The following is a 13,300-nucleotide window of genomic DNA, read 5'->3' as shown; positions in this document are numbered from 1 at the left end:
AACAACACATTTTCTTAGGTGAATAGTTTTTTGCATCGAAGAGCTATAATTTCTCAAAATTAGCAGGGAGTTGATTCCTCCCCCCCCCCCTTAACAAATATCGGCTCAATCATTTGGATGCTTTCACAGTTCTCACTCGGTTGTGTCTCCTTACTCTGCTTTCAGCTTTCCTTCCTTAAGAACCCTCCTCCCTCTAGGCTTCATCTGCTGATTGGCTGCTATCTGCCTCCAACCCCTAGGCCCTTGCCCCCTCCATCACCATTCTACGTGTCCCCTGCTCCCTCCTCCTCTTGTGGGGGTGACCTCCTGGTACTGCTTTTGTTCCTTAGGTCGCCTGCTTTGCCCAATAGGGATTTTGTTTGTGCTATGGGCATAACAGGCTTCTGCTCCAAGGTTAAGCATTTAAATATCCATCCTATTGTCAATGCTTCTGGACAAAGTTTCATTACTGCTGCAAAATTCACTTTAATACCTAGTAACACGTTGGGTGGTTGGTGTGTGTGTGTTTAATTAAACCATGTGGTCACTGGACAATTTGTTGACTCCGCTAACTAGCCCATGTACTGCTGAAATCTTATTTAATAGGGGTAGAATTGGCTGGTGGTGTCAAAAAGGAAATGAAGCCTACATAGCCCAACCAGTTTGTCTGTAGCTTTCTACTCTATGGTTCAAGTGGGACAACAAGACATTTGAAGAGATTTCAGTGAGGTGTGGACCGAGGAAGGACCAATGGAACTTGTTCACGCCCCACTCCTCTGAACTTTTTGATGAGACCCCTTCTGCCTGGGCTAGCAAATAGGTTCCAGTGGAAAAAGGCAGACAGAGGTGCTGAAAAACTCACACATCTTGAACAGTACATAGACAGGTGCTGGATGATGGGTGATGAATATTTTTGCCAAAAGGCAAAATAACAATCAAGGTGGCTTGCAACAGAGGAATAAACTAATGCAACCACATCACAACCCAAAACAAACTATAAAACAACATCTAAGAACGCACTAAAATAGACTAGAACAACAGACTAAAACAAAGGTGGTATCGGGAGTTAATCCTCATTCAGGATATCATAATTATGGACCGCCAGTTATGCTTTAGCGAAGAGGGACACAAAACACCATCAGATACTGCTTAATACAATCAAGCCTAGCTAAACCCATGTTGATTACCACCAAGCCAATATTCCAGTTCAGGGTTTCCCAAATTTGGGTTTCCAGTTGTTTTTGGACTACAATTTCCATAATCCCTGACCACTGGTCCTGCTAGCTAGGGATGATGGGAGTTGTAGTTCAAAAACAGCTGGAGACCCAAGTTTGGGAAACCTTATCCTAGACTTTTAACCAAATGCTAAATAGCATTTTAGAATTCAACATGGAGAATGCCAGCACCCACTTCTGATGCAAATACATTGTTTTTACCAGCCACTAAATAGTACCTTCTATTCAAGCAATGGCTACAGGTGTTTATGATATTCATTGTCAACAACCAAATTCAATACTCAGCTGGCTCAAGAGTGTGACTTTGTATTGGCTTGAAGTAGAGAAAATACTTTAAAAACCCTGCATAGATGGTATCTGATGCTACAAAGATGCAATAAGTTTAATGCGCAGGCCTCATTGTTAGGCTGGAGGGGTTGCAGATATATCGGAATTATGTGCCAGATATGGTGGATCTCTGGTGCTGGTTGCACCTTTTGGGCTGCAGTACTTCAGGAAATAGGTTTGATCACGAAGCAGATTGCACAATGCACTCCACAATTAGCTTTATTAATGATCTTCAAGGATGAAATAAAGAACCTTCAACACAAATAAATGATCACATTGCTGCTGGTTGCGACTTGACAACTGATTGCTCAAAACTGGAAAGGTTTAGATAATTTACACTTGACTATTTGGAAACAGAAGGTTTGGACAATTATTCTTAGGGGAAAGCTCACCAAACAAAAGCACTAAATCGATAGCGACAGAAAATGACTTTATGGAAATGTGGTACGCTTTAATAACATATGGAGCTGAAAATGATTTGGGTATTGCATCCTCGGGTAACATATGCCCAACTATGTCAGGGTAGGTTTGGTTAGCCTCTGTATGTTATTTTCATGGTGGGAGGGAAGGATTTCTTCATGTCTGCTGTGGGCGTTTTCTATTTTGCTGCACTGTGTTATTTATTTTTGAATTCTGCCTCGGCTAAATCCCGCTTGGGCTCTCAGCAATAATGGTAAGCAAAGTAGAATGAGTTGCTGGACTTACCCGCTGTCACTGAAAAGGAATTCCAGATGTGTCATGTAAACTTCCCAGAGCGGGACATTGTACCGTTGTGCCAAGGAAAGAGCTATCCTATACACATTTTCTTCAAGGGTTCTGTTAAGGAGAAACAATAAAAGACATTATGGGGGGGAAGCCTGTTTGATTAGGCTTCTAGGATATAATCAAAAGGAGAACTGTTTAAGGAAGAAAACTGATCATTTTTTGGCACGTCTTATTTCCCTAAGCAGGCCCAACAGCAATAATTTCACCATCTTTCATTTCTCCCCAAAGTATAATATATTAGAAAGTGATGAATTCACAGAGAGAGAGGTTTCAAAAACAATAAAAGGGAAAAAGCAACACTCACTTTTCATCAATTTCTTTATTAAGAGTAAAGGAGGTTGATGTTTGGAACCATAGGGCATTATTTATGTAGTTGAGCATGAAAACTTCATCAGTTTAATACAGAAGAATCATGAAATTGCAAGGTGAACTATTAACTGTTATCAAAGTCCCTCCAGGGCATAAACACTCATATTCCTTTTCCCATCTCACAATTCCTCTTATTGAGCATGTGATGTCAAGGAATGCTAAGCAACATGGAAGGTATCAGGTTTGACCAAGCCCCTGGACAGCCAAGCATTTTTCAGAGGGTTTGGTGGCCTTGCTGCTAACCATTTTGTGAATAACTAAAGCTATAGTTCAGAACATTCCCCTGCTCAAAGCTGAAAACAACATTAGAATGGCCCTTTTCTTTAGTGGCTCCTCATTTGCGGGGTGCTCTCCCTAGGGAGGTTCGGCTGATGTCTTCATTATACACCTTTAGGCACCAGGCAAGACTGTTCCTCTTTAACCAGGCTTATGGCTGATTAACATTCTACATTCTTTTAAATGTATCTGTGGGAAGGGGGGTGGGTTGTTATGTTGCTGTTTTGATTTAATTATTTACTGTGCTTTATCTTCTATTTTATTCTGTTAATTGCCCTGAGATCTTTTGATGAAGGGTGGTAAACACGTTTAAATAATAATAATAATAATATATATTTTTTAAAAAGGACAACTATCTTTGGACTCTCTACAGTGGAACCTCGGTTTTCAAAAGTAACCCATTCTGGAAGACCGCCAACTTCTGAAATGTTCGAAAACCGAAGATCAATGGGCGGTTGGCAAAGTCCATTGAAAAAATGGAAAAACACGCAGCAGAAGATGTTCAACTTCTGAGGTGCATTCGAAAATGGAAGCAATGACTTCCGGGTTTTTGGCATTCGGGTTCCGAATCGTTCGTCAATGGAGACATTCGAGAACCAAGGTTCCACTGTATCAGTTGTGACCACAAGTAGCTACCTATCTCTGAAGGGAAAACAAAAGCTTCCTGGACCTGAGATTGCAGCACAAGAAAAATAGGTGAGAACAGGGGTGGCCGCCCAGATGTTGTGGACCCACAACTTCCATCATCCCTGATCATTTGCCCTGTTAGTTGGGGGTAGTGGGAACTGCAGTCCTAAGCATCCAGAAGGCACCACTTTGACTAACACTGAATTTAAAAAATGTGTAAGGATTCTCAAGCACTGTAGGTTCTGAAACCTACATTCTATGCCTTTCAAGCTACTTGACTTCTAGTTTAATAAAGAAGCTAAAACCCATGTAGAGAAAGCCACAGGGGGACTGAAACAAACATGTAACAGAATAACCAATATATTCCTACGATATTTCTCTTGTGCCTTACGATTTTAAGCCTCTTGGGAGTCTCTCAATCTTCGTGAAGTGCTACATGCATAAATAACAATATATAAATAATATGAATGATAAGAGACACTCAAGTGAATCTACATTAATAAGACACAAGATACACACACATCTGAAGTGTGTATGTGGGGGGGGGGACCATTGTGTAGTTCAAAACGTGTTATTGGCCAAGGGGTCTCAAATAATGGAATACTGGCTACTAGAGCCCATGAAAGAGGGTAAAGAGGAACAATACTCTGTTATTTATTGATCCACGCAGCTGGACAAAACATGACTATGGGTGGGGGTGTGAGGAATCCCATTAAAAAAACAACCTTGCAAACCGAGCGATATGACGAATAAGGCTTTCTAAAGGTCAGTGCTTTCTAAATATGTCACGTTAAAATAAATAAATAAATGGACGAGCAGATTGTACTTACTCAGCCAGACCTAAAATGGTTTCCCTCTTGTACTGACCATCTGCTGTAAACCTCTGCACATCCACCCCTTTGCCGAGGCCTTGAAGAATCTGAGCCTGAGTGAAGTCCAAGAGCCGCTCGTTGTAATACTGCAGGTGTTTAATCAGGGTTGCTATTTCCTCAGGCCAGTCTGCACGGCTGCGCTGGGTAACGTGTTCCGTGACCATCTGAATTAATTCTCTGGGGTCAGCCTGCGGAATCGGTTGAAACAAAACACATGCTGGTATTTGGAATCGTCAAACCAAGCTCATCAAATAAGCATCATCCCATGACATTTTCCAGTGGCCTGGTGAAACAATCTGGGAAATATCACCAAGCTTTAGTTCAGGACTTAGGAATTTATACGCACATCATTTCTACTCGCTAGCGAGCGGGGTGTTCCTTCCCCCCCACTTTCCACTCCAGCAGGTAGAGATGAAAACCTCCCTCTCTCTACCAGGAATGGAGGAATTTCTGACTCTCCAGATGTTGCTGGACTACAACTACCATAGCCGCCACCCACTTGTCTGGTGGTATTTTAGGAGGAGAAGGGTTTGGATTTGATATCCCGCTTTATCACTACCCTACGGAGTCTCAAAGCGGCTAACAATCTCCTTCCCTTTCCTCCCCCACAACAAACACTCTGTGAGGTGAGTGAGGCTGAGAGACTTCAGAGAAGTGTGACTAGTCCAAGGTCACCCAGCAGCTGCATGTGGAGGAGCGGGGACGCGAACCTGGTTCACCAGATTACGAGTCCACTGCTCTTAACCACTACACCACACTGGCACTCCGAGGTCCAACATTCGCATTACTCCACCGTGATGCAGGCAGAGGTGCCGAGTTCCACGCACCAACGGGGAGGCTCACTGCATTGCATGCGTGTTGAGAGGAGGCTGTGAGGCCCTACAGGGCCCTCCACCGCCACGGGGAGGACCAGTGGGGTCTGGACCCTCAAGATTGGGGGTCCACATACTTGGGGGGGAATGGCATATATGTGCTCAAGCCACATGTACACAGAAATGCCCCCTCTTTTTAAAGCAGTAGAACAGTAATTCCTAAACTGTGTTGCAGGATACACTTACAGTGCTTAGAAGAGAGGGGAAGTGACTAAAAGGCTCCTGTGAGGCAAATCTCCATGGAGAGATGATGAACTATTCCTCTGCATGATTTACTGTCCTGCCCTGCCTCTTCTCCCTCTGCCAGAAGTGGCTAATCTTTGGTGCATCTCTGCATTGAGAACAATTGGAATTTTCATTCATTCACAGTGCAGGTCTGCCCAGGCAGCTCTTCTCAGGGAGAATATAGCTGACTTTTACTCATGCTAAAAATTGACAAAAGGTCCTGTCCTGCTAGGGAGCTCAGTTGTGGTTGGCTGAATGGTGTGGGGCTGGTAGGTGGGTGAGACCCTTGCATGCCCTCCAACATTTCTCCGATAAAAATAAGGACATCCTATTCAATAATAATAATAGTAATAATAATAATTTTACTATTTATACCTCAACCATCCGATTGGGTTGCCCCAGCCACTCTGGGTGGCTTCCAACATGGATAAAAACATAATAAAACATTTAAAAAAAAAACCCTTCCCTATACAAGGCTGCTTTCAGATGGCTCAGGGGCTGGATAACTCCACACTCTCCAAAATAGGGACACCCTAAGTGGGACATTCCGGGATCAAATTAGAAACCAGGACGGCTTCTGTAAACCTGGGAACTGTCCCTGGAACATAGGAACACATGGAGAGTCTGCACTTTTGGGCTACAACCAAGCAACAGTCAGCCTTGGGGGCTCAGTCTAGACATGGCAGAGCCCAGGCTTCACTGTGGAAGCCAACCTACTAGCTGCTTGGTGGCCTGGGGGCTTGGCTTGGGACCGAGAACACCTCTTCCCTTTGGTTTGCTCTTAGACTATTAAAGAGTGTCTTAGACTGGATTCCTTTTACATATGTTAAAAGAAGGCCCTTTTGAGTGTGTAAGCATGTCGTGTTTCCAATTTTTTAAAAGTGTGCATCAGTGAGCAAAAGGCGTGGCAAGCCCTGCAGGAGAATATTGGAAGGGTAAACATTTAATCACAAACGGCGTTGCAAGATAACAAGTTTATACAACAGAGGCTAATCAAATCAGGGCACCAATGCAATATCTACTTGCGCTGAAAGATATTTGTCAACATTAACAAAAGGAAACATATTTCTTCATTATTAGCAAAAGTAGTTTAAGTGAACATTTGCTGTGCATTGCACATTTTGATAGAAAGTAAAGAGATTAACAAATCCCCAAGGTAACTGTTAAAAATGGAGAGATTGCTAATTTGTGATCAGGTATTCCCTACTTTATATTCTAAATAGATAGGTAAGGAAGAACTCAAATATTAGTGTGCTTCCTTCTACTCCCTCTAAATAACGTCTAGAGGTGTCTTGTTTTTTCTCAGGGGCAACTTGTAACTTAATTGCTTTGAGTTTTGAAAAAATCCATTGTAGGCAATTGAAGAAAAATAAATGGCAAGGACAAGTAAGATATACATATTGCAGCAAGATGGAGAAAGGAAAGTAATTACCTAGCCGTGTATTAAATTAGTTCCTTTGGAAATAAGTGTTTTAAAAATTTACTTACTTTGCAACCATATACCTGTCTACTCAGAAGTAAGTTTCATTAGAACAAAATTGCTGCCTTACCCATGGTCTAAACCTCCCACAGGAATAGAATGTGTAATTTTCATTTTTAATTTTTTTTTTAAGTGACTTTTTTAAAAAAGGAACTTCTTTTTGGTCTTCCTAACACTTGCTCCTATTTCTAAAAAAAAGTCTTTCCCAAAGCATTTATAGCAGTGCACCATAGTTCAACATTATACGTCCAACTTTCCTTTCAAGGGAGACAGGAAAATGGCACACACAAACCAACACAATGACTGCATTCAGATGATCATATCTAAACTTAATAAACCAAGATAGGATGAAAAATGAAGCCGACTTAGACCATGGCTCGTTATCCTGGTTTCTTCCAAAAGTGGCAACCGTAGTTCCCAGGTTCAGATGAAACAGGAAACAATATTTAACGGGAGACATCTTGGTTTGTTTACTAGCTCATGCTCAGAATATGCATGCCTACAAGGCCAAAAGGCTCATTCACATCTTGATTTATTAAGCCAAGACATTATAATCTAAACTCTTCTAATCAATTTATTATGTAATCTTGTCTTAACAACTGGGAGTGAGAATGCTCTGCTTCCAGCACAGTGTTGAGATGGAAAAGCATAGCACTCTCTCTGCTCTTCTCCTCTGAAGAGCAGACAGAGTGGGAGTTCCCACAGCTCTTCAGAGTTTCTTTCTCCATTGCAGCGCTGCATTAGGAAGAGGGGAACATATCTTCCTAGGGCACAGTGTGTTGGCAAAAGCACCTCTCTTCCCTCTTGCATCCTGCCACTGCTGGGAAGTTGGAGCACTCGAGAACAAGAAGGAATGCTTTTTCCTCTTTCCTGTGCATGATGACCATGGTGGCAGTGTGGGAGAGGGAGGAGAGGTGCCTTTGCAAAAGGAACATTTGATTTTGCAAGGAACTGGAGGGCAGTTTCAGAAGGCCTGAAAGCTCGCCAGCCTTGAATACGTTTCCGAGCACAATTCAAAGTGTTGGTGTTGACCTTTAAAGCCCTAAACGGCCTCAGCCCAGTATACCTGAAGGAGCGTCTCCACCCCCATCGTTCTGCCCGGACGCTGAGGTCCAGTGCCGAGGGCCTTTTGGCGGTTCCCTCATTGCGAGAAGCAAAGCTACAGGGAACCAGGCAGAGGGCCTTTTCGGTAGTGGCGCCCGCCCTGTGGAACGCCCTCCCATCAGATGTCAAAACGATAAACAACTACTTGACATTCAGAAGACATCTTAAGGCAGCCCTGTTCAGGGAAGTTTTTAATGTATGATATTTTAGTGTTTTCTGGTTTCTATGGAAGCCGCCCAGAGTGGCTGGGGAGGCCCAGCCAGATGGGCGGGGTACAAATAATAAATTATTATTATTATTATTATTGAATGTGATGTCAGCAGCAGAAGAACTACCCACCTTGGAAGAATGGCAGATGAAAGTTATAGACTATATGGGACTGGCAGAGATGACGGGCAGAATCCGAGACCAGGGGAAAGAGACGGCGGAAGAAGATTGGAAGAAATTTAAAGACTATCTTAAGAAATACTGTAAAATTGCCGAATGTTAAGACGATGTTGATTCTGAAATTAAGGGGTTGCTAGCTGTAATTATTATGTATATATGAAAAGAAAGCTTAAAATTTTAATAGAAATTAAGGGAAGGATTTGTTGAAGAGAATTAATTAGAGAATGGAATGCAGTAAGGAGAGGTATGAGGTCGGGAAAGTAAGTTTCATGAACATAAGGGAATGAAGTTATATATGTGGTTTTTTGGTTTTTTGTATCCATTTTTTTATTTTTTATTTTTTTTGTGTGTGTGTCTTTTGTGATTTTTATGTTTTATAAAATTTGTGAAAATGACAATAAATATCTTTAAAAAAAAAAAGAATGTGATGTCAGCAGACCCACGTTTTAGAACGCAGGTCACTAGTCACTGATCAGGTATATAAAGCAGGGACGTATTGCAAAGTCCTTCCCCTGGCCATGCTTTCTTCTCCAAACACCCACCCCAGAGCTGCAAATCTACCATATTTTTCGCTCTATAGGACACACTTTTTCCCCTCCAAAAATTAAGGGGAAATGTGTGTGCATTCTATGGAACGAATGCAGGCTTCTTGGCTTCAGCGATAGCAACATGAAGCCTTCGAAGCACAGAGGGAGCGCTCCCTCCGCGCTCCGGAGGCTTTGCGTTGCTTTCGCTGAAGCCTGGAGAGCGAGAACAGTCGGTGCATGAGTTCCCGCTGCGCTCCGGAGGCTTCAGGTTCCTTTCGCTGAAGTCAGGAGAGCAAGACTCTCCTGGCTTCAGCAGAGAGGGAGAGCTGTGCAGTGCCCCTTCAGCCAAGCGGGAGGAGAAATGGAAGGGGCTCCGTTTCTCCTTCCGCTTCGCTGAAGGGGTGCTGAGCAGAGAGGAGGAGATTTTTTTTTTCTTGTTTTCCCCCTCTAAAACAAGGTGCGCCCTATGGTCCGGTGCGTCCTATAGAGCAAAAAATACAGTGAATGTTATATGGGCTGTACTACATATTTCTAGATTGATATTTTGTTAATGTATAAGGGGGCTTGTGCACGCAGAGAAAAAGGATAAGAAAGGATTAATTTCGGCATGCTTATTTAATTTGGGTATGTTTTGTCCTGCACCTGTAGCTAGTTAAGCATGTGAGAATGAGTCAGGGAGCATGTGAGAATGACTCAGCACAATCTACAGTATAAATGCTATTGTGTTTAAGGCAAGTTTGTTCTTGGGCGCTGCCCTTGGCCAGAACATACTCTGTAAGAAGACTGCATGCTGCTGGAAAGACTGTATCTACAACTGAATGTAACTGAAACTGCATTATACAGTGGTACCTCGATTTAAGAACAGCCCTGTTTACGAACTATTCGGTTTACGAACTTCGCAAAACCGGAAGGAGTGTCCCGGTTTGCGAACTTTACCTCAGTCTAAGAACGGAAGCTGAACGGTGGAAGGGCACCAGCGGCGAGAGGCCTCATTAGGGAAAGCGCGCCTTGGTTTAAGAATGGTTTTGGTTTAAGAACGGACTTCCGGAACTGATTAAGTTTGTAAACCGAGGTACCACTGTACAGTCCAAATACAGCAACTGACACTTCCTAGCACTATTTGGTGTTTCTCTGTTCTTTTGGCACACTCGGCTGTGCACTCTGCATATGCCCCAAAGTATTTCATTTATGGGAGTATGCTTATGTTTTGCTTATGTTGCAGTTCACAAAATTCCTAAGAGAGAACAAGCAACCCAAAAGCCAGCTTTTCTCGTGAGCTCAGTATAGAATCAAGTGTTGAGCAAAACGCTTTTAGCCTTTCGTTGGCAAGAAAGTGTGCCGTCCCCTTAATCCAGTTTAGCTGTTCTCTTCTGTAGTCTCTTGTTCTAGCTAGGGTACCATTCTGTTTTGAAATGGGGCTTTCAGAACTGCACACAGTTGCTGTATGCAATAAACAAATGTGCTGATCCTTCGCCATCAAGGTTTGTGCCTCTACACCTGTAACAGTTCCAGATTTACTCATTCTCCTACCAATTTCCAGGAAACTGGAAAGTTACTATTATTTATTAGATTTCTATTTTTCCCAAAGGAGCCCAGGGTAGCAACTGTAGGTTGAGAAGACCTTCCTGGATTGTCTCTGGTAATTTGTTGAGAATAGATACTCCGACTACATTCCAATCCACAGGTTAAAAGGTTGATTTTAAAACATTGCATAGTAAAGTAATGCATCGCTCATGATCATCCTTTTTTTAAAAATATAACTGCTAGGTAATATTAATTAAGAAGCACATAACCCATTCTGGCAAACATTGTATTAAGCGGTTCTGTGTTTATAGAACACTAGCTAAAATGGCGATAGGCAACTTGGCTGGAATAAAACAGGTCTGATCCTGATCTGGGCTTGACTTACGCACCAGATTTATAGCAGATTAAAAAAAAAAATTGTATGCTAAGGGGCAAAAGAAATTCCTGAAAACTGACCCTGTAGAGGGGATGGCACTTGTCCCTGAAACATGGTGCCAAATGAGCGTAGATCTGCAGACTGTAGTAATAACTTGCCAGCTGGAGAGATAAAGCAGAAGGAGATTGCTTTTCAAAGCACTTGTTGGCATCCACCACCTGGGAAGGAAAAAAAGGAGAGAGTTAACTTGGCTAAAACAACATCACAATGGCAAGCCCAACAAACTCTTTAGTAGTTGCTCTTCAATGCTCAGCCGGTAGAGCATGTGACTCTTAATCTCAGGGTTGTGGGTTTGAGCCCCACGTTGGGCAAAACCCTTCCAACTCTACCATTCTATGTTTTTATGAATGCTGAGATAGAGACACCAGTGTCAAAGAAGGTACTCTGGGAAGAAGAGAAGGGGATGTGGCATGTCAAGTTGTTATTTTTTAAGCATCTATTTCGAAGACACACACACACACACACACACTATATATATATATATATATATATATATATATATATATATATATGCAGGTTTTGGTGTCCTCGGGTGTCTTCCCGTGTAAAAGTTGGGGTGTCTAGGCGACGTTTCGACGAGGTCTCACTCGTCATCTTCAGGCTGGTGCTTTCGGCTTCTTGTTACTGGAACAGAGCAGGATCTCAGTGTTTGAGTTCCTATAAATACTGTTGAGGGGGTGTGGTGTATATATATATATATATATATATAAAGAATATGCTTTCGTAGATTTTCACGGGTACAGGAATGCAGGTTTTGGTGTCCTCGGGTGTCTTCCCGTGTAAAAGTTGGGGTGTCTAGGCGACGTTTCGACGAGGTCTCACTCGTCATCTTCAGGCTGGTGCTTTCGGCTTCTTGTTACTGGAACAGAGCAGGATCTCAGTGTTTGAGTTCCTATTAGCACCAGCCTGAAGATGACGAGTGAGACCTCGTCGAAACGTCGCCTAGACACCCCAACTTTTACACGGGAAGACACCCGAGGACACCAAAACCTGCATATAAAGAATATATATATATATATATATATATTCTTTATATATATATATATATATATATATATATAAAGGGCTCTTTGAAGGGAAAGAATATATATATATATATATATATATATATATATATATATATATATATATATATATATATATATATATTCTTTCCCTTCAAAGAGCCCCAGGGGTTTCTCCTCATCTCCACCCCAACTTCTCCATGTCTGGGTAGGCTTTCCTGAACAAAAGCATTTTTAGAAGGTGTGGAAAAGAATATAGTGAACTGAGAGCTCTCAAGCAGAACCAACCCCAGACGGCATTGCATTTGGCACCAAGGAATAACTGGGAGCGCATTTTATGGCTCCTGATCACAACCTTTGCAGCTGTGTCTTTACTTGGTAAATGTTGAATGCGCAGTGGGTGGGCAGGGCTTTGGGAAAGCTGCCTAACAGGCCAAATTGGGATCCCTGCCAGGTCTAACTGGGGGGACGGGGGGAAACCAAAGGTACTTTACCACTTTCAAAGTGTTTTATAGGGTATAAATTTTATAAGGTATAAATAAAGCAACAACAACAACAATAATAATAATGAAATAGGATGCCCCTAGTTTCATTGGAGAAATGTTGGAGGGCATGAACTTCTGGATTCAGACTGAAGCCAAGCAAATATGTGAAATATTGTCAAGCTGTCAAGTTTGACTGTAAGACTGAAGACATCTCAGCTGTGAACATACCTGAGGTAATGCAAGTAAGTATGCAAGGGACAGGGTCATGTCATTTGGCAAAGCTTCACTGGCCAGCTGCAACAGCACTGCAACAGGGGAAAATAAAAAATAAAAGCTTTCAACTACTGATCCCACTCTGCCCTTCCCACATACCAAGATTGGAAATTTCCTCACTTGCTATATTTCTGAAGATTCTAGATTTGTGTTTTAGTTACAGGTTGGTAGCCATGTTGGTCTGCCATAGTCAAAACAAAATAAAAAAAATTCCTTCCAGTAGCACCTTAGAGACCAACTAAGTTTGTTCTTGGTATGAGCTTTCGCGTGCATGCACACTTTTCATGTGTATGCACACTTCTTCAGATACTTCTTCTTTTATGAAGAAGTGTGCATGCACACGAAAGCTCATACCAAGAACAAACTTAGTTGGTCTCTAAGGTGCTACTGGAAGGAATTTTTTTATTTTGTCTAGATTCATGTGTCCTGCATGCATTCAATTAAGAACTGATCAGTGGGGCCAAAAACAGATAATGTGTAATTAAAACTGCAAGCCCGCTTTAGCTTAACTCCCAGCCAAAGTGTTTACGCGT

General features: G+C 42.2%; 1 protein-coding gene across 2 annotated transcripts in view; it reads right to left on the bottom strand.

Annotated features, from left to right (window-relative positions):
- The window catches only part of NBAS (NBAS subunit of NRZ tethering complex), a 178,468-nt gene that overhangs the window by 37,335 nt on the left and 127,833 nt on the right, over nucleotides 1-13,300 (bottom strand). For both annotated transcript variants that reach the window (XM_081905888.1, XM_081905889.1), the window contains 4 exons: nucleotides 12,723-12,799; nucleotides 11,026-11,163; nucleotides 4,409-4,638; nucleotides 2,247-2,357 (listed from right to left, as the gene is read on the bottom strand). In XM_081905888.1, the coding sequence (XP_081762014.1) occupies nucleotides 2,247-2,357; nucleotides 4,409-4,638; nucleotides 11,026-11,163; nucleotides 12,723-12,799 (556 nt within the window). The remainder of the gene's footprint in view (nucleotides 1-2,246; nucleotides 2,358-4,408; nucleotides 4,639-11,025; nucleotides 11,164-12,722; nucleotides 12,800-13,300) is intronic.

This window comes from Podarcis melisellensis (genome assembly GCF_964234715.1).
Source record: "Podarcis melisellensis genome assembly, chromosome: 3".
Classification (NCBI taxonomy): Eukaryota; Metazoa; Chordata; class Lepidosauria; order Squamata; family Lacertidae; genus Podarcis; species Podarcis melisellensis.
Note: the sequence above shows the minus strand (reverse complement) of the source record. Positions and strands in the feature narration are given on the sequence as shown.